We start from the raw sequence: 20,981 nt of genomic DNA, 5'->3' as shown, positions 1-20,981 counted from the left end.
GCCACATAAGCGAGTAAGTGCTAGCACTTTGGCACTTTGCAATATTGACCATCGAGGTCATATGAGACAGGTCTTCGCAGGAATAGCAGTTTCTTTTGAAGTTTTTATTAAATATACACAATATTTCATTCCTTATCTTTGGAATGAGGATTGAAATGCATTGTGTATAAAATGCGGTGGGTGATGACTAGGGGCCATAATGTCCTTCCAACTCCTGTGGTATAATGTCCAGTTCAGCCAGGTTGCATGAATCTCTTTCTTTCTTTCTAGGGACCTTCATCAGCGAGAGAAACTTTTCTAAATGACTTTCTAACAGCACCCTGTTGTTCTGTCATAGCAGCATCTTTTTTTAAAATGGTTTGCTTACATGAACGACATTTAAGAAAGAAAGTAGCAACAGCATTACTTCTCAGGCAATCATCAAAGTCTGCAGGGGGAAACCTATTATTGCAAGCATACCCCACTAGCTGGTTGTAATCTTAATACACACAGAGGCTACCTGACTTGGTACATCCGTAAGCCATACAACTTTCTGTCACTGTCTTTTTACTAGTACACAAGAAACACTCAAGAACAGTGATAGAATAACTGCATATAATAGATTAAAATATGGCAGAATTAGTACAAAGGATTTGTTACTTTTATATCTAAAACAGCAGCACAATACTGGCTTGACATATGTGTGAAGAAACAAATCGCAACATATGAATCATTTTAATAATAAAATATGAAATAAATTAGCACAGTAATCTTTACTCATATAAAAACAAGATTCATAAGTTTCCAAAAGAATATAACAAATACAATAAATAACAAATACAAAAAGTGTGAAGAATATGTTTAGTATATTCTGGGTGAAGGACAACATGAGCAGCAACAATGTAGTCATACAGATCTCTTCTAAACAGCACCCCAACTGTCTATATAGGAAATGTAAATCTACAAACCTCCCAAGTGAGTACCAATTCCCTAGAACAATGGCATCAATCCACAAAGGGGCACTCAACATGTATGTTTTTCAAAATTAAACTAAATAGCAGTAAGATATGCCCTGTATGTTTGCTGTTTTTGTGAGCATGCTTTGATGAAAAACTCGGGTATAAATAAATCATGATCGCCTCCCCCAGTCTTTTATCCAAATCTAGTATACTTGCAGTTTAATCAGTCTGTCCTTTGTAACCAATTACGTTTCACTGTGCACCAGTCTTTATGTGATGTCTGACACTTGTCTTTACATAGTAAACTTGCTGACATGTTTTGTCTGACAACAGACTTTATTAAATTTTACTCTACAATGTAAACATTACATACTGTGTTTGTGTGTTAGCAACTTGCTTTTGTCATTAAAGTCTTGTGCATTCATATTACTAAAATCTGATGTCATTTATTTTATTAAAAAAACCTTATGTTTAAAACATACTTTTAAAAACCTTTTGCTGGTGCATGGCTAACATGGCTTCTCTGCAGAAAAAACTGTGCTGCTTTCAACATCTGTATCCGAGTTTGGAAAGTCTTCACTAGACATTACATCGTAATAAAAAAAATATAAAACATTGTTAAGCAATCAATGTCTCTGTTTAGTTGTTTTACAATCTCACTGCTTGAGAAATCTGGTAACACACTAGTCCCAAAAAAGAAAATTACCTTTTGTAGGAACATCCAGCTGTTAAAAAGATATTTTTATATTTTATATGCATTGATTCCCCTTTCCATGGATATTAGAAATTTGTTTTATTTTGTCGGCTTTAAAATGCTTTAAGACAGACTGTAGTACTCTCTGTGCACTATGACATCAATTTCCATAAACATAGCTACTTAATTTAACTTGTTGTCTTTTAAGTTAATTATTTGGCACAGATGGCTACATGCGTCCTATGTTTAATTGAGGGGAGGGGGCCAGGGTAGTTAGCTCCTTTTGCAAATGCAAACTTCCTTTTACAGGTAGACCCTCTGATGAGGGTTGCTGATACCAATTTACACAACAGATAAAAATATATCTCTTTAGTAAGCCAATTGGAACCTTCCTAGCCCTTTTGCCTCTGATTTCTTTTAAATATGTTTATTTAGTAGGATGTCAAAAAAAGCGCTTAGTACAACCATAATAGGAAAAAAAAACACATAGAAAGGGAGTCCAAAATTTCCACAGTATAAAATCAAAATCACATAATAGATACAAAAGTGAACAAAGTGGAAATGGTCTAAAAGGTCTGAACCTCAATCAAAACAAAAATAAAAGGGGGGAGTTACAGAAGATAGCAGGATATAGGGTGTGCCCCTGTGTTCAAACTCAGGCATCGGGGCAGGATGAGGGCCCTTAAAAGAAGAGCCAAGGAGCCCAACACCCCCCGCCCCCGGCAACCCAAGCCACCCCAGCATTAAATTAAAGGTCCCATCACCTTAAATGAATTGTCCCAAATATTAAATTAAGTAGCCCCACGATCACCCCACAAGTAAAATAGCACCTATTAAAAAATTAGCCTCCACCCACACTCCACCATTAAATGAATAGTCTACCTCCCATTCACATTATATTAAGATACCCACCCTTCCCTCACACTTACCTTGTTCTATCCATTCTGTGTAGATGGGACAGACTCTTTTGTCTGCTTTTCTTGTAGCTACACATGGAACAGCATACCTGTCATGTGGTGTATGTCCCATGTGACATCTTATTACAAGCATAGGATGCCACACATAGGGGGAGGGAGAAATGGATCATAAGCTCCGTGGCCAAAAGAGGGAAGGTCCTGGAGGAGGGTCGTCCACTGGCTTCCACAATGTCAGTGCAGCCAAGAGGAATTTTGGGCCCTGATACAGCAACTTTTTGGGTCTCTCCCATAGCCACTGAGGGTGTGTGTCCACACCAGGTTAGTGGCTCCTCCCACTACACCAGTAGTCCAAGTCACTAAAATGGAGCCTGTCCTTTTGGAAAAAAAACAAGAGTTTTATTGCAGAGAGGGTTTAGCACAGAGGATCGCCCAGCAGGTTAAAAGAAGCATATTTGCTTACGCTCCAAAAATATCCAGGAAAGTTCTGAATTTTGGGTAGTTCTCCTGGACCCATGGGAGAGCAGTCCTTGTCTCCCGGAACCTGCCCAAGTGGGCAAGAGGGGGAGCCTCAGTGACGCAATATCTGGTACATAAGACTATTGATAAAAATGATGCTTGCCCTTTAAGTACAACAAATCTGTCAGTCAGTAATATCATTATTTGCTGATCTTCACAAAGATGTCTGCTTCCTGATACAAGTGGTGATGATGTACAGCAAAAATAAATAGTGCTATTCCTGCATCTACAATACCAGGTGTGGTTGCAAGTGTGACATCCTCTGACATATGGTCTAGTCATAATTATAGTAGTGCATATTTTACCTTGTCCAGAATTTATATTATCCTGCATGAGAACGTATAAAAGCTACTGTTTGAACTGTTTGTGTGTTCAGCAAATACATGACAGCAGATATTGATGTCTATTTTTGACATCTGAGTAAATGACACTACGGAATGCTTGCACACTCCCAGCTTGAAGGAAGCAGCAGTATGACAAGAATTTTGTATATCCCTGCTGCAATGATGAGGCATTTGTCCTTCTTGCATTTTTTTTTCCCAAGGAATTAAAAAAATAAAAATAAAATTTGGACAAAAAGTTGCTTCCTGTCCTCTCACCTATGATTCTAGATCTGTAGAACTCTGTCCTCAAGGGTCGAAAGTTTGACAGCACCACCACCAGAGCTAACATAGTGGTGATTCCTAAGGAGGGAAAGGATCCTAGTCTTTGTGCAAGTTATCGCCCAATATCATTACTAAACACAGACCTAAAACTCTTCGGTAAGATTCTAGCAAATCGCTTGGCCTGTGTGATCCCCTCCTTGGTCCACACCGACCAGGTGGGGTTCATTCCCAATCGGCAGGCTGCCGATAATACAAGCAAAGTCATCAACTTGATCCATGCTTCAAATAAGCTTAAAACTCCGGCTCTGGTGCTCGCGCTGGACGCTGAAAAAGCCTTTGACAGGGTTTCATGGCCCTTCATGCGCGAGGTTCTCAAAGCATCAAATATACAAGGTCCCTTTCTCAATGGAATCGCCTCTCTCTATTTCAACCCCTCAGCAACGGTCCTGGCTAATGGATGTGCATCAGCAGCTTTCTCAATTCGAAATGGCACCAGACAGGAATGCCCCCTCTCTCCCCTCCTCTTTGCCCTAATGATGGAACCTTTGGCCTCCAGAATTCGCCTCAACCCCAATATCTCTGGTATGTCCACAGGTTTAAGATCGACTAAACTAGCCTTGTACGCAGATGACGTCCTTCTCACCCTTACAAACCCCCATGTCTCTGTCCCATCTGTTTTTGCTGAAATTAGCGAGTATGGTCTCCTTTCAAATTTTAAAATCAACTCCAATAAGACTGAGGCTCTCGCCCTTAATCTCTCTCCGAACACCCAAACTCACTTGCAGGACACCTTTAAATTTCACTGGCAGCCACATCACATCAAATACTTAGGTGTCAATCTCACCAAAACATATGATTGTCTATTTTCTGCCAACTTCCCTTCACTAGTAACCGCCCTGAAACGTGATCTCAAATCCCGGTCCCCAAAGTATATTTCTTGGATTGGTAGAGTGGCCTCAGTTAAGATGAATATTCTACCGAGGATTCTTTACCTCTTTCAGACCCTTCCTGTACGAGTCCCATCACTTTTTTTTAAAGATCTTCAGGCAAGCATCTCACAATTTATATGGTCCGGCCGACGTCCTAGAGTTCGCCTCAAAGTTCACGCCCGTAACGGTGGATTGGGGCTCCCGTGCCACCATAAATACTACTTGGCATCTCACCTCACCCAAGCCGTTCTCTCTCATTCTCTCCCCCAAACTAGGCTTTGGGTCGACACAGAAGCGGACCTCCTCCAGATGCTATCCCCCAGTATTTTGTTCTGGCTAGATCGTAAGAACCTTCCCCCTCTGCACACCCTCCCCCCAACAGTTCGTTTTTATATGGAAATATTGCACCCGCACTTTTAAACTTTTGTCTAATCCCAAGCAGATGTTCCCTCTCTGGCATAACCCCTCTTTCCCTCCAGGGGTCAATCCTAAATCTTTACCCCAATGGACAAAATGGAATATTTTGATTCTTTCCGATATTGTTCCAATGTTTTTTTTTTTCCGACCTTTGCTGATCTCCGTGAGCGTCTCCATCTCTTGTCCTCTGTGTTTAATCAATATCTACAAATTCGTTACATTTTCTCCATCTTAATAGACCTTCGTGCTCCTCACAATCCCTCCCCCCTAGAATCCTTCTGTAAAAACAAAACGTCTTCTAAGGGTTTAATATCCACTTTCTATTCTCTACTAATGAGTAACAATTTACCTGACAAGGAGGCTCATGAGCTCCGCTGGGAGGAGGAGATGGCTGAATCTTTGGATCCTGAGGAATGGAAGGAGATCCGCGAGGCAGTCGCCAAATCCTCTATCTGTACACAGATAAAAGAAAACTCCTACAAACTCTTATTCCGTTGGTATTTAGTCACATCCAGACTGAAAACAATCTACCCGGCAACCTCTGAACTCTGTTGGCGCAACTGTGGCCAGCGCGGCTCCCTGTCCCACATCTGGTGGAGCTGCCCAAAAATCATCCCCTTCTGGAAGGAGGTAGCTGACCTTATTTATAAAGTAACTAATCGAAGATCCCCATTCCATCTATCTTACTTTCTCCTCCCCCAGCTACCGCCTGACATCCACAAAATAATGTGGTTGCTCCCGGGCCATATCCTGACCGCAGCCAGATGCTTAATAGCCAAGAAATGGAAGCAATCAGAGAGCCCTTCTGTTTCGGAACTAATTCAAAGTGTTTGGCATATACATAACCTAGAGCACATGACTAGTGTAGTTAATGATCAGCCTTACACATTTCTCTCCACATTGCATAGGTGGCAAGATTACTTCTCTGCTACACATTCCTCTTCTTGAAAAATGAAAATAACGATACTTCAATAATTGTTTGCGCTGAGTCTCGCTAGGTCCTGTTCCCCATCCTTCTTCTTTGTTCTTCCCCCTACTAACACACCCTTCTCCCCCCCCCCCTACAAACCTTCTCCTCTCTGTTTCCCACTTTTCTTATTTCCTCTTCCTCTCCCCCTCTCCATTTTCCCATCATGGTACTCTGGATATCTCATAACCATAACCCTTGATTTTCGTTTACCTGTATGTTACCGATCTTGAGGACCACTCAGTTGGTGGTGGTTCTGAGTTCTTCACCTCATTTGTTTTACAAACTCTTGATGTTAATACTGTTATGAGCTGTATGATCATAATATATGCTGTACCGTTTATTTTTGACAAAAATCTGAATAAAAATTTATTTTAAAAAAATAAATAAAAATAAACTTTGGGCATGCATAATACATTATAAGTTATCTCTATAGTCATTAAATTTAGAATGCTTCATGAGACACACGAGGGCGATGCAGAGTGAGTACTACACCAGTTTATGTAGTGTGTGAAATTGCTTTGTGCATGCCCAGAAAGTTGGCGCATGCACATGTGCCCACACAGATTTCTGTGATTCTGCCACTTAAACCAGCCCACCAGGAGAGGCAATATGGGGGCTTTCTAATGTAGGCAGAGTACAGTAAGGGTGTATTTGTGCAATTCTGAACTGTTGCAGACCGGGAAAGAGATGCATGTATTATTTTCAGATGGTCTATAGGGCAGAAGAAAATTGCAGATGATGGCGACAGTCACACTAGTGGAGCACTTAAGATTGAATGTTTCTCATTGCATCGCTGACTCTGGGGCTTTCTTCGTCACTTGGACATATTATGCATGTTTGAGCATGTTTTAAGCAAAGCAATTTTATGATTTATTTTTTTAATAGACAAGACGGAGTTGTTTTTGCTGCGTTTTATATAGGTTTTTTAAGTTTTATCGACGGCTAAAAGTGAATGATGCACACAAAAAAAGTGGATAAAAACATGTGTGCAAGTGGGATGTACGTGTCTGTGATGTGTGTCTGGCATAAACTGGGCGCATATGCTATTGATGCAGACCTGTAGGGATATTTAGATGTGTATAGCCCACCATATGGACATAAATTTTGCACCTGCCCCTGACCACCCGCAAATAATAAAATTTGTGGGTGGTCTGGGACCATGACGTATATGGTTCATATTCCTAGTCTGCATCCGTTCACAATTGCGCAAACATACCCTTGCTGTACTTGGTTTGCGTTAGAATGACTGTCCCGCCTATCCAGGCGTCTGTATGAGAATCATGCAAATTGTATGGGCACATATACATGCCTCCCCATTTTCTGGGCCTGCACAGAGTGATTTCACGCAAGATATACTATGTAAACTGACGTAATACTTACTGTGCACCAGGTCCTCTGTGTTTGCTGTTGTATCCAATAAGTATTTTGTATGCACTGGATACATTTGTATGCAACTGCGGATGTGCCCAGAATGAAAGTGCATGGACATTCATTTCAATGGGGCTTCCAGTATGTCTGTTTCCTATAGGAACTTGATTTAAATAAGTCAGCTGTTTAAATGCGGTTAAAGATCCTGTAATGAAAAATGAACAAAAAATTGGACAGTGTGTCCTCCTTCCTCCTTCCAAATTTCTCAACCAGTCCCAGTGCTAGACAGCCTTGGCTGGCTCTACTAAAACAGTAGGGCCTCTGCTAAAAAGGAATCCAGCCCCAGCATGCCCCCCCCCCCCCTCCTGCTTACTACCAGCCTTGCAATGAAAAGTTCCATTATACCACAATAAAAGGCACACAAAATAAACGCTGTAAGATATTGATGTAAAAAATGTGACCTGTTTCTGAAGGTGAGCAAGAGCATCTGCATACAGTGGGCATTTGTTTTCTGTGCTCTATCCAGGGTGAAGGAGGTCACAGCAAAATACTTTTTACTATTTTTTTTTTTTTTTTTTTTTTTATATATATATCTATTTTTTAACATAAGGAGAACCTGTGTGTAGTGAGACAAATGCAATTTATTTAGTGCCCTGTGCAAGTTTTTAAACGAAAATTCATGTAAATGCTTTACTTTTACCGTTGTTTTTTTTTGTGTTCTTCCAGATGGGAGTTTTCTCGTGGAATGCAATGCCAAATCCATGGAGAAATAGTGTGATAAAGAACAATTGATTTTTGTGACGTGCTGCATATGTTGTTCACATGGACAGCAAATAAATTTGCAGTACCAAGGTGACCATGAGAAAATAATGTCCGATGCACACATCAATTTTGCACATTAACCTCAGTAATGTGTATTTATTTAAGAGTTGGCATGGACAAAGATCAGTACTAGCCTTTAATGTACCATTTCCTTTGTGGTTTTCCTTTGCTGCGTACATTTTGGAGTGCAGGGAGGTAAAATTTGTCTGGATCATCCCATATTGTTGTAGTTTTTTTTTCGATTTTGTAAAAAAATGTATGTTTGTTAGGATATTGGGACACTTAATTTTGTTGTACATTTAATACATGGAGAAAACAAATGTCATTTTCCGCTGCAACAGTCATTGGTCAAAAAGAGGGAAGGCCTCTGTTGTGTTCAGCACGACCGTGTTCTTATTCACATGTGCAATGTGCAGCATGTTCTGTAAATTCATCTATTGGGGTATATGTGCTATTCAGTTTGTTTGTTATGCATTGGTCAGCGTCTATTTTTGAGTGTCAAGTAATTGTGTGACTCAGTTTTCTTTTCTTTTTATTGATTTTGTAAATTTCAACTTGAAAACAAAATAGAGACAAGCTATTTGCACTGTATGTCTAGACTGAAATTGAATTTGTTGGTGTTTGCTACTGTGTGCCACTTTATACCCCACTAATCAGAGCTACTACATAAAAAAATAAAGTACAGATGAAGTGAGATCTACCTGATAATACTATTACTTAATTGTGACTGGTCCAAAAACATGCTGATGTTACTATTTATTTGATCAAAGCCATTGGAACCTTAGAAACACTTTTCTATGAGTGAAATCCATCAGTTTAGGTGGTGTCACTCATTTATACATCCAGTACATTCAGTCCATTAACAACCAGTCAATTCACTTGTGCCATGAATATAAATTGGTGTACATTAGTTGCTTGCAATAGAATTCTGCAGGTTGTAATTTCTGGCAGATACAAACCTCAATGATCTATCTTTGTAAGAGGGGAAATATTATAGATTTGTACCCCTTCCTTTTTCTAGATGGGTAAGAGTAATGTGCACAAAATAGGTTTACTTCCATTTTATTACGTGTCTATTGAACAAACACCTAAACGTGCCACATCATGCTAGTTGTATACGCCTCCTGCTTCAGGTCAAGAGCGTGATTTAATATTCTCAGCCTATTAGTAACCAAGTTACCATGTTAAAACTGTTATGAAGCCCTTAAACATTGGCATTTATTAATCATACAGTGCTTACTTACTTTTGTAAGTGTATATTTGTAATTCTATATTTTTTTCTTTTTATTAACCTCTACTCTTTGTTCCATAGGATGATGAAGTTGTCCTGCAGTGTGTCGCCAATATACATAAGGAGCAGAGGAAATTTTGCTTGGCAGCTGAGGGACTTGGTAATCGGCTTTGTTTCCTGGAACCAACTTCAGAGGCTAAAGTAAGAAAAACTTTTGTTTGATACTGTCATGTTGAAATGAACATGAAACACTGCTAATGCATGACCTCCAACTTCCTGAGAAATATAAGACGGCTCAAGTTTCTAGGGAGTTGAGAAGCTGCATTGCCATTTATATTTGTACAAAATATCTACCTCAACTGTTATTGCTTTAGTGATGTCAGTAGTTTCTGGTGAAGGAACGGATATGCCGCATCCTAGTGAATATTGGTTTAGCTACAGCATGGTTGTCCCCACTGGGCATGATTTACAAAGTGCAGAATGGCAAGCTACCGCACAAAATCCCCATCGGTGATTAGTTGCCTATATATTAGTGCATAGATTTCTTCCAAAGTTCATTGGCTTGCGCAGTATAATGGAGCAGAAATTTTGATCAACCAGTAGGAGTAGTTGGCGTTCCATGCAAAGTAAAAACTAGGTGCACCAGTGTGACTAGTGTTGCAATCAGTGAAAGAATAAGAATTCATTCTGTAACGCGAGATTACTGCCATCTACTGCCCCCTATATCTCTAACCTCCTCACCATTCACACTCCGGCCCGCTCCCTGCGCTCAGCCAATGACCGTCGTCTCTCCTCCACTCTGATCACCTCTTCCCACTCTAGAATCCAGGACTTCTCCCAAGCTGCCCCCCTGCACTGGAATGACCTCCCTCACTCCATCCGTCTCTCTCCCCCAACCTGTGCTCCTTCCTGATAATATCCTTATTTTGATTTGGTTTTCTCACCATATTAGTAGTAGGTATTTGGGCAGATATAGAATTACATGCTATTTGGGGTTAACACTTAAGGATTTTAGAAAACACTTTGATATATGGCTCTATTAAACTTGAATGAGAAAACACTATGTCCACATATATTGTTTTGGCACAAATTATGAAATGTTTCCTAATAGAAAGCCATAGAATCTAGTTACACTTCATGGATAACTAATTGTATCAAATGCAACCTGACAATTTTATGCTGTCAGAGTGATAACACTAATAGAGCCAATTTATTTACTTAAAGGGAGGTTTTTCCATATTCGTGCTAAGTAAAACTCAAGAATTTTAAGAATGGTGTCATGCACTTTTAAACATTGTACAATTTGTTACAATTTGACAAAGGGAAAAATGACAGGTAAAAGGCTCCTCACACCGTAAGGAGACCAAATAAAATGCACTTTTTCTTGTAAAGTCAACCGGGAGATATAAGATATAACTCCTACAATCTATTTTTTTTTTTTTTTATATAATCTGTTTTTATTGAAGTTTAATATCGTATACAAGTATATGCAATAACATTAGCTCAAAATTCCAATACTTCAGACTTTACATTGCACTTCAGCAGTTGCGTGATCACCCATGGTGAGGTACATTTGCTTAATCTTTCGCAAAGGAGAAAATATAATAAAATAAGGTGAAATAATTGTGAAAAAGGGGGGGTAAAGAGGTAGAAGGAAAGAGGGGGAGGGTAGGTATGGGAGAGAGAGGGGGTATGTGATGCGCTTCATACATTCCACTGAGCGAACAACACTTTATTTTTAAACTCAATCCATTCCGACCCCAGTATGTAAAATGCTCTCTTTTTATCCTGTGTCGAATAAATTATTTCATCCATTGCCATATAGAAATCTATCCGTGTAAACCATTCTTTTATGGTAGGGGCCAGTGGTGACCTCCAGTGAACCGTTATCACCGCCTTTGCAGCGCCATTAAGATATTTTACCAATGACTTTTTATATTTGTAGACTGGCATATTAGTGTCGTTAAGTAGCCAGAACCTTGGGCAGTTTTGTAGTTCAGTTCCCACAATTGTTTTGGAGATGAGAATAACCGTATCCCAGAAGGGTTTAATTGCCAGGCAATCCCACCAAATATGTAATGGAGTGCCCAAAGCTCCCTGACATCTCCAGCATAGATTTGAGACCCCGGGAACCATTTTTGCTAGGAGACTGGGACAACGGTACCACCTAGTCAGTACCTTGAAATGAGTTTCAACCACTCTCACACTGACTGAACTAACGTGGGTACGCTGAAATATGTTCCCCCAATCTGATTCCGGTATGACTGTGTCTAACTCCCGCTCCCAGTCCCTTGTGAATTTAGGTAGCACTTTGGATGATTGTTCGAACAAAATCTTATAAATAGATGATAGGGTATGCCTAGGGCGGTGTGCTGAAATGCAAAGGGCCTCATACTGTGTGCGGGTCCTGCCAACCTCCCTCACGGATTCCCCTGGAGCAAGCAAAGTGTCTCAACTGGATATGTCTCCAAATTTCCACATTAGATAGACCCCACTTTGCCTGTATCTCAGTGAAGTGTATGACCCCAGACTGTCCACCAGCTAGCCGACACGCGTTATCCCTGCCTGGATCCAATGTTTAAATGACTGTCTCGATAAGCCGGGGGGAAAATCCGGATTATCAAAAAGTGCCGTCAAGGTTGAGCGCTTTGTGGAGATATTTGGGATATGGCGCAGCTTTGACCATCTGGCCAGGGTGGGAGATATAGTCGGGTGTGTAATAATGGGAAGAGAAGGCTGCCATGGGACAAGATCAATCGCTGTCTTTGAAGCATAATCCTCAATCCAGACCCACTGTCTGTCCCCTTCTCCTCGTGACTAGTCTAGAACCCTGTTCAGCATAACAGCGTCGTAATATGTTGAAAAATGTGGGAGCTGCAGACCACCCTCACATTTGCGTTTATATAATATGTCGTGTCTGAAGCGAGGTCTCCTACCCCTCCAAACAAAATGTCTAATGGCCTTATGTAGTTCATTGAACCATGAGGTGGGCACCTGAATTGGTAGCGTGTGTAGTAGGTATAACACTCTCGGGAGTAAATTCATTTTGACGACATTGACTCTATCTATCAGGGAAAAGTCCTTCTGAAGCCAATCCCTCCGTATGGTCGCAGTAATAGGTAGGAAGTTATCTGCGTATATCTTTGAATTGTCTTTGTTTATGATCACCCCCAAATACTTGAGATGCGTGGGGTGCCAGACAAAGGGAAAAGCCGACTTCAGTCCTTCAATTATGTTGGGTGGGGAGCTACAATCTATTTTTAATATAAATGTGATTCCAATAGGAATACAAGTGTGACTCTACTAAGCCACCTTTTAAATAACAATTTAGTAATGCATAGGAGCCACAGATTTCTGATGATCTGCTTCATTAGAGTTCAGTTTAATTAAAATTTGGGCATCATAATCCAGCATATTTAAAAATGACACCTTCACCAGTGACCTACCTCTATATAGGCACGACTTTTGATTCATGTGCAAATGTGGATTTGAGTCCAGTTTTCTAACTGATGATAAAATCCATTGAATCATAAGATTCAAGTTTGTGCCGCCAATAGGGTAATAATTAGAGATGGGCGGGCTCGGTTCCCCGAGAACCGAACCCACCCGAATTTTGCCTATCCGAGTACCGAGCCGAGCAGACTCGGTACTCTCTCGCCCGCTCGGATTCCAAATCGAGGCCGAACATCATCGTGATGTCGTCGGATCTCGGCGCTCGGTTCTCGCGATACGTGAAAATTATAAATACCCGCCTCCACAGCAATCCATCGCCATTTGACAGAGGGAGAGAGCAGGGTGTAGTCACAGGCTGATTAGAGCAGGGACAAAGATTACAATTCTGATTACAATTCTGATTACAATTCTGATTACAATTCTGATTACAATTCTGATTACAATTCTGATTACAATTCTGATAACAATTGATAGAGAAGAGAGGAGGATAGAGGAGTCTTTTTTTTTTTTTTCAATATTTGGCACTCCAAGTGCTTTTGGGGTGTCCCCCATTCTTTTGCATTAATATTTCTGTCTGTCAAAAGTCATATTTGTCAGCAGTATCTAAAACAATTTGTAGCACTAAAGGCGATGTCAAACTACAGTCTTTTGAAATCAGTCAAAAAAACACGCACCCAAAAAAAATTTACCGTGTTGAAGGGAAAAAGAAGTGTAGCTGAGAAAAAGTTAACTGCCGATAAAAAAAAAATAAAAAATTGCCAACATGCCATTCTATACACGCAGTGGCAAAGAGAGAATGAGGCCTTCACCTTTGTCTATTAGTGGCAGATCAAAAAATGTTACCGAGCCTACAAGTGGTGCACAACTACTGTTACGCGTCAAAGCCGAGCTGCAAGATAACAGTAAGGCATTAGAGGATAATGTTTGCTCTGAATCACAAATGACACCAATCCCTGTGGAGAGTCCATCCAACAGTGGGATGTCTAATCGTGAGCATTCTGTTACTGTACCCATAAAGAGGGACCCTTTCAGCAGTTCTGCTGATGTGTGCCTGAACAGCCCGAGTGTAGCCGGTGATACACAAATTGAGGATGCCACTTTGGAAATAGAAGAGGATGAGGGGAAGATTTGTGGAGGTGACGAGGGCGCTAATGAGGATGTTGATGAGGATGAGGTTGTTTGTGTCAGTCCTGCACCAGTGGCAGCAGTTCTGGCACGTGACAAGAAAAAGGACATTGTCATGCCAGGCCATGAAACCAAAAAATCCACTTCTTATGTGTGGAATTATTTCTACCTCAATCCAGACAACAACTGTATAGCCATTTGTAGTGTATGTCAAGCCAGTCAGTCGAGGGAGGGACCTTAACCATCTTGGAACCTTGTCTATGTTACGCCATTTGACGAGAGTTCGTGGCAAAGTGTTGGGAAAAGTTGAAAGTTCTTTCAAAAAAATTATAAGCACTCCATCATCAGCTAGGACCCTCCGCTCACCGACATCCCGACGGCTACAAAATACACCCACCACACCATTCTCATCAATATCCTCAGTAGCGCTCGGAGTTAACCCTGCATTCCATTTATTAAGGCTGGATGACTCCTGCACTATTACTGATTCCTCTGAAGAAAGCGTTAGTCCACTGCTGCTGCTGTTGCTGCTGCTGGGGGTGAATCGTCAGCCCAGAGGAAGGCCAAGAAAAATAGCAGTCCTACATTTAAACAATTAACTGTGAAACAATCATTTGCTAGGGGAAGCAAATATGACAGCAGTCGCCAAGCGAATCACAGACGCCATGGCTGCCATGTTAGTGTTAGATCTGCATCCAAGATCCACAATAAACGCAGCTGGTTTTTCACAGTTAATTGAGATTTTGTGTCCGCTTTTTAGAATTCCATCGCGACACCATTTTTCCCGTAAAGCTATTCCACAACTATACCAAAAAGTGTGTACAAATGTAGAGATTGCGCTGAAAAGTGCCATTCTGCCCACTGTCCACTTAACCACAGATATGTGGACAAGTGGAAGTGGTCAAACCAAAGACTATATGACTGTGACAGCCCACTGGGTTGGTCATTCACCTTCACCAGCAGGAACAGCAGCAGCATGTACACCACTACGTAACATTTGTCACAGGCAGACTACTCTTTGTATCACCGGCTTCACTAACAGGCATACAGCTGACAATTTGTTACGCAAACTGAGAGATGTAATTGATACATGGCTTATACCACTTGGACTCTCCCCAGGATAGGTCATTTCTGATAATGCCAACAATATAGTGCGAGCATCACAGCTGGGTGATTTCCAGCGCATTCCCTGTTTTGCTCACACCATCAACTTTGTGGTGCAGAGCTTCCTACGAAATAACCGTGAGGTGCAGGAAATGCTTTCGGTGGCCCGTAAGATTTCAGGCATTCGGCCACAGCATGTAGGAGATTGCAGCAGCTCCAAGAGCAGTTTACCTTGCCCTGCCACCAACTTAAGCAGGAGGTGGTAACAAGGTGGAATTCCACCCTGTACATGCTGCAGAGAATGGAGGAACAGCACAAAGCCATCCAAGCGTATTGCACCAGCCATGACACTGGGAAAGGAGAGGGCATGTATTTCAGTCTTGCACAGTGGGGAATCCTTTCAGTGCTGTGCAAGGTGCTGAAACCAGTTGAAGTTGTGCAGTGAAGTGAGTGCAGATTCTGCTAGTTTGAGCCAAGTCATTCCTTTAATTAGACTATTGGAAAAGCAGCTTGAGAAACTGAGGGAGGAGATGAAAGCAAGAAATTCCGCAAAGTATGTTGGCCTTGTCGATCAAGTACTTACTTCGCTTCACAATGATCCTCGAGTTATTAAGATCTTGAGCTCGGATCAGTACGTTTTGGCCACTGTGCTTGATCCAAGGTTTAAGACCTACATTGATTCTTTGCTTCAAAATGAACGAGATGTGAAATTTTGCAAGGAGCTATTGCTCAGCGAGTTGTCCGCTGAACTGGGCCTTGGCTTGACGACAAGTCCTCCTTCAGTTTCTCAAGCAGCTGCTGCTCGTAAAAAATTGAATTTTCCTAAAAAAAAAAGCAGGGAGGACGCAGAGGGCAGACCAGAACAGTTTAACATCTGGGCTGGTTTGCAGGGTTTTTCCAAAAAATGTGTGACCTTGCCCATAACTCCATCCAATATGAGTATTAAAATGCAAAGGATGGTGGAGGATTACTTTCAAGAGGTAATTGATATGGAAATGTCAGACAGTCCCTTTCCTTACTGGGAAGAAAAGCAGGCCATTTGGAAACCCATGTACAAACTTGCTTTGCAATACTTAAGCTGCCTACCCTCCAGTGTGTACTCTGAACGAGTGTTCAGCACAGCAGGGAACTTAGTCAGTGATCGCCGTAGAAGGTTACTTCCCAAAAATGTGGAGAAAATGATGTTAATAAAAATGAACTACACCACGAGGAAGGCCTTCACCATCCAAGACATCCAAGCACTAACTGTTCTCTAATGGCGGATTCAAGCGGCGATGAATTGATAGTCTGTGATGATGACGTACACACTGATGAGGGTGAGGATGATGCTGAAGATGATGACGATAACATCTTTTTAAAACTTTCTATGTAAGTGTAGGGTGCAATCTACCCCCAAAGAGGAAAGGAACTTGGGGCATTTCCATATCACGTACCACCGTCTTGAAAGGCTGCTGTTTGGGCAATTTCTCCTTAAGGGTAGGGTGTCATAGAGAGAGTGACCCCAAACTGACTTTGTCCATTTCTCTTAATATTGTACAGTCTATAACGGCTGAATTTTTTAGTATTTTCGACAAATGTAGGGGGGCCTATAGAGACAGAAACCAAACTGCCTTTGTCCCTTTCTATTAATATTGTACAGTCTATAACGGCTGAATTCTTTTGTATTTACAACAACTGGAGGGGGGCCTAGAGAGACAGAAACCAAACTGCCTTTGTCCATTTCTTTACATATTTAAGTATAAGTGTAGGGTGTAATATAGATCCAAAGACGATGGCTGCATTGCCAATATTCATAGATGGAGAGGAAGACAATCTGGTTTGTGTGTAGAATTAATGAAGGCCTACCAGGAATGAAACTGTTTTTTGGATAATTTATTAGCTTTACAATTACATTACTTATCCTAGAAACAGATGGAGCACTAAATTTGGTTATTTTAGGCCCAAAAACATTGATTTTTAATCAAAATAGCAAAACAAAACCAAACAAAACCAAAACCAAAACACGCAAGGGCGGTTTTGCAAAACCAAAACACGAAGGTAATCCAGATCCAAAAACAAAACCAAAACACGGGGGTCAGTGAGCATCTCTAGTAATAATGAACATTGTTACCTTCAATAATTAAAACACAAGAAAGACCGAAATTTCATATTTTTATTCTTTATTGCACATTCACAGTCTTTCATTTTTTCACTTATTTTGTTTGTTTTTATATTTCACCTTTTCTATCAATTGAAAATTGATTTCATCTGTTTTAATGCATACCAATACATTTCTGAATTTATCATTTACCTAGTCCTTGAGTGGCCTCTATTAGAATTATCGTTTCTCTTCCTTAGTTTTATATTACTGATATATTCTCAGGAGCAACACGTTTTGGGAAAATTTTGTATATTATATTAATCCATATCTAAGATAGGGATAGGGATAATAATGCAAGTTGCAATTTTTGTCTAGTACAGATTATTGCTGTATAGAGACAGGGAATATAGATTGTAAACTTCCCTAGCGCAGGGATTAAAGCAAAATATTATTCTCTGTAAAGCGCTGTGTGAAATGAATGTGCTATACAAATAATTGTTAATAAAAATGCTTATTCACAGGAACATCATAGCAGTTATCCTAGATGTGGTACTACCAATCATATACATAGCACATATTTTCTTCCTGTCATTTGCTCACAAATTCTGCTATACATTTTTACAGAACAAATAGATTACTATATAGTCTTAGATACACAGTATTCACAGTAACAATTATATTTATGTTCGGACACACAGATGGAGAGCTTCAATTAAGAGGTTATATTCTCACTAACATATAATCATACACACAGTGCATATAACATAATTAAGAAGTGCTCTGAATTCTGTGCCTGTTTGATTAATATGATGTGCGTATGTATTTTCCTTCTGTGTGTTTGTTTGACCTCTGTCCCATGTTACATTACAATTCCCATGTAATCATGTCTCCATTATCATGTTTATCAGTATTCATATAGCTCAGGACTAGCATTCCCATATATCTGACCCATATCACTATAGCAGCATTAGCTCAGCAATTCAATACCCCTAAATTCCAGTATATTGATCCCAAGCATTCACTTCCCAGAATCCAATCGAATTTCCATACCCCACACTCTGATTTCCTTTTTGTATATACTCAATTGCTAATTGTGTTGTTCCATGTGGGAGAGTGGACATAAATTAATCATTTAACAGATGGACTGGGTGATTTCCTTGGCAGTAGTAATAGCAATAGGTAACCTACTGGTGTGTAAGTAGGCATCAGTTGGTTTATAGAATGCTGTGCTGTAGGGAGGGATGGCTGTGTTATGCAGAGAAGATTAAATCTCTCAAAACTCCCTAACAATTTACCAGGGATCATATATCATGTCTCTTGTTTTAATCATGTTTTAAGTGCATTTATGTGAGAAAAGTCTATCACTCTTACAGAGTCTCTGCTGTAGCCATTTTAATGTGTTTGCTGTTTATTAAGTTGTAAATGGCATTTATTTGACACCTCAGGGACGTTATCCTGTGAGAGAGTTTAAGGTAAAGGTGCCGTTTGAGTAGTGAGGAGATCATTTTTGCGTCATTCTATTCTAAGATTACTTCCCTTGTCTTTTTCTTGTGAGCAGCTGTGATGATGCTAATGGTTTTTCCCTGGATAAGTCTCCTTGTTGGCCTCTCACATATGGTTGTATGCCATCAGCGGAATTTAGTTCAAAATATTCGCTGTTTACTTTCAGCCATTATGCATTAATAGTACATACCGCATAACTCCCTGTCGACCATGGTAACATTGAGGTGTGGCTGGGCGGATCAAGACATGGCCATTTTCATGTTGAGATTTTTATTCCTTAAATATTGAGAGGTATACAAATATAGTGGGACTGAGCACACAAGCACATTTGTCAGATTTAAGCTCTGTGAATCTCTCAGGTACGTGATTTTTAGTCATATCCTTTGCACCCGCTACAGGGCAGGTGTATGTGCTGGTTGATAGTGATGACGGATGTGTATGCATTACAAAACATGTATTTGCAAGATCAACTATAGAAATGGATGTTATGTACAGTAGGCATTAAGAACATTCTGAAAAATATACACTTAAAAATAATTAAAAAAGTGAAATACTTTTTTAAGTGTATTTTTATTAATAATTATAGTATTAATAGGTGTTAATATATTTAATATATATATATTTTTCCATGTGTTCTGATGTGACTTTGTCTTTCTGCATGCAGCAAGTAACGTATATCTAGAGCGTACTGATACACATATTCAATTGAGATCCACTTTTACTTGAATATAGGTGAATGTTCATGCAATTTCCGTGTGTTTTTAAAAAGCAGACATTTTGTTCACTTTGCGTTCCTTGATGAATAAGCCCAGGACATCTAACCTGTTCAGTCTTGCAGCTTTCCCCAAAAATTAAATACATGACTACACAATTTTGTTTAAATTGTATCAATATAAGATGAGATAAATTTACTACACATTATTGTTAACAGTCCATTCAAAATCATAATTCTACTTTTATTTAGGATTTTATCATTCCCAAAGGACGTTACTAAAGGAAAATACAATTTTTTGCTCCTTTTAAAGCTCTCTTTTGTTTTGCTTTTATTTGTATACTAAATGCCCAAAATTAGCGCAGTCTCCATTCCTTGGTACAATGAACATAGAATTATCTATTGACATGAAGCAAACTTGAGCTAATTTACTGATCAGTTTCTGATTATGGCCCAGTCATGCTGGTTATTGTGGGGTCTATTTATGAAATAACTAACTTGGCAATTTATTAAAATTGATTAACTGGGACAGATGCAATTGCGTTTACTTTACTTAAAGGTTCTTATGGCTTCTGACTATTTACGATGGGGAGGAGCACCAATCCTGCCTGGGAGGGATCTGAAGATCCCTCTCCTGCGATGCTCCCCATTTAGGATAGTATGGCTAATGCCATTTCCATATGGTGTTAGCTGTCGGGTCGAGATCTGATTATCTCTGATATCAACTGTGATCCATAATTCATCCAATCCAATCAATGTGATCCATAATCCATCTAATAATAAATAACCTTTGTACTTTAAAATGCTATAATCCTCCTAAAACAGCAGTTTTTGGGAGGTTTAAACCTCTTTAGAAGTTCATAAATAGGCCCCTAGTGTGGACTTTCTAAGCACCATCAATGTCCTAGGATTAAGTAATTTAAAATCACTTCTATGTATTGATTTTTTAGTCTATTGAGGTAATTGGAGAGAGCAGCCATTTATATTTTAAAAAACACACAACTAAAATTGTTTTCCTTAGGCATGTAAGTGAGAAATTCGATTTAACACAATTCTATTTTGGATTGATATTTGGCAGTTTATCTGATTTATCTTTCTGAATATGCTCTGCAGTTTTCTAGCATCCTCAGATGATGCAGTATATATTTTTTATGTCGCTCCATCTATGCACAGCTAAAAGGCAAAACGTGTTAGACAGCAAAGAGGAGGATAACGCACTGCAGAGAGGGTCATGATGAATTAATTGAACTGGCTGCAGTAGATGTTATAAGCACTAGCCTCTACTCTGCAGCTGCCTGCAGTAAAATGGTTTGTTTCAGTGTTCACTATTCATTTAGTTTGGATAACGATGAGTGAGGTTATATGTACATTTTACATCAGTAAAACAAGCCATGAGAGAGTTCAGCAATTCCCCCATAGAGTTTAAAAGTCAGCCAACCACTTCTGTTGTTCTGTGGATGTTATAGAGGATAGAGGAAGCCCAATATTAATATAGATTCAGATGATGTACCCGCTTTAGTCTGTGAAAGCTGGTGGACTGACAGTAGCTGTGCTCCTGTCTTTGTACGATGCAATCTTTTTGTGTAACCCAGTTTGA

General features: G+C 39.9%; 1 protein-coding gene across 1 annotated transcript in view; it reads left to right on the top strand.

The window, feature by feature from the left end:
- RYR3 (ryanodine receptor 3) overlaps nt 1–20,981 on the top strand; it is a 467,844-nt gene that overhangs the window by 100,581 nt on the left and 346,282 nt on the right. Inside the window, exon 2 of the mRNA XM_075193561.1 lies at nt 9,489–9,608. Coding sequence (XP_075049662.1) covers nt 9,489–9,608 — 120 coding nt within the window. The remainder of the gene's footprint in view (nt 1–9,488; nt 9,609–20,981) is intronic.

Source organism: Mixophyes fleayi, chromosome 12 (assembly GCF_038048845.1).
Source record: "Mixophyes fleayi isolate aMixFle1 chromosome 12, aMixFle1.hap1, whole genome shotgun sequence".
Classification (NCBI taxonomy): domain Eukaryota; kingdom Metazoa; phylum Chordata; class Amphibia; order Anura; family Limnodynastidae; genus Mixophyes; species Mixophyes fleayi.
The sequence above is the reverse complement of the archived record's forward strand: the minus strand, read 5'-3'. Positions and strand labels throughout refer to the sequence as shown.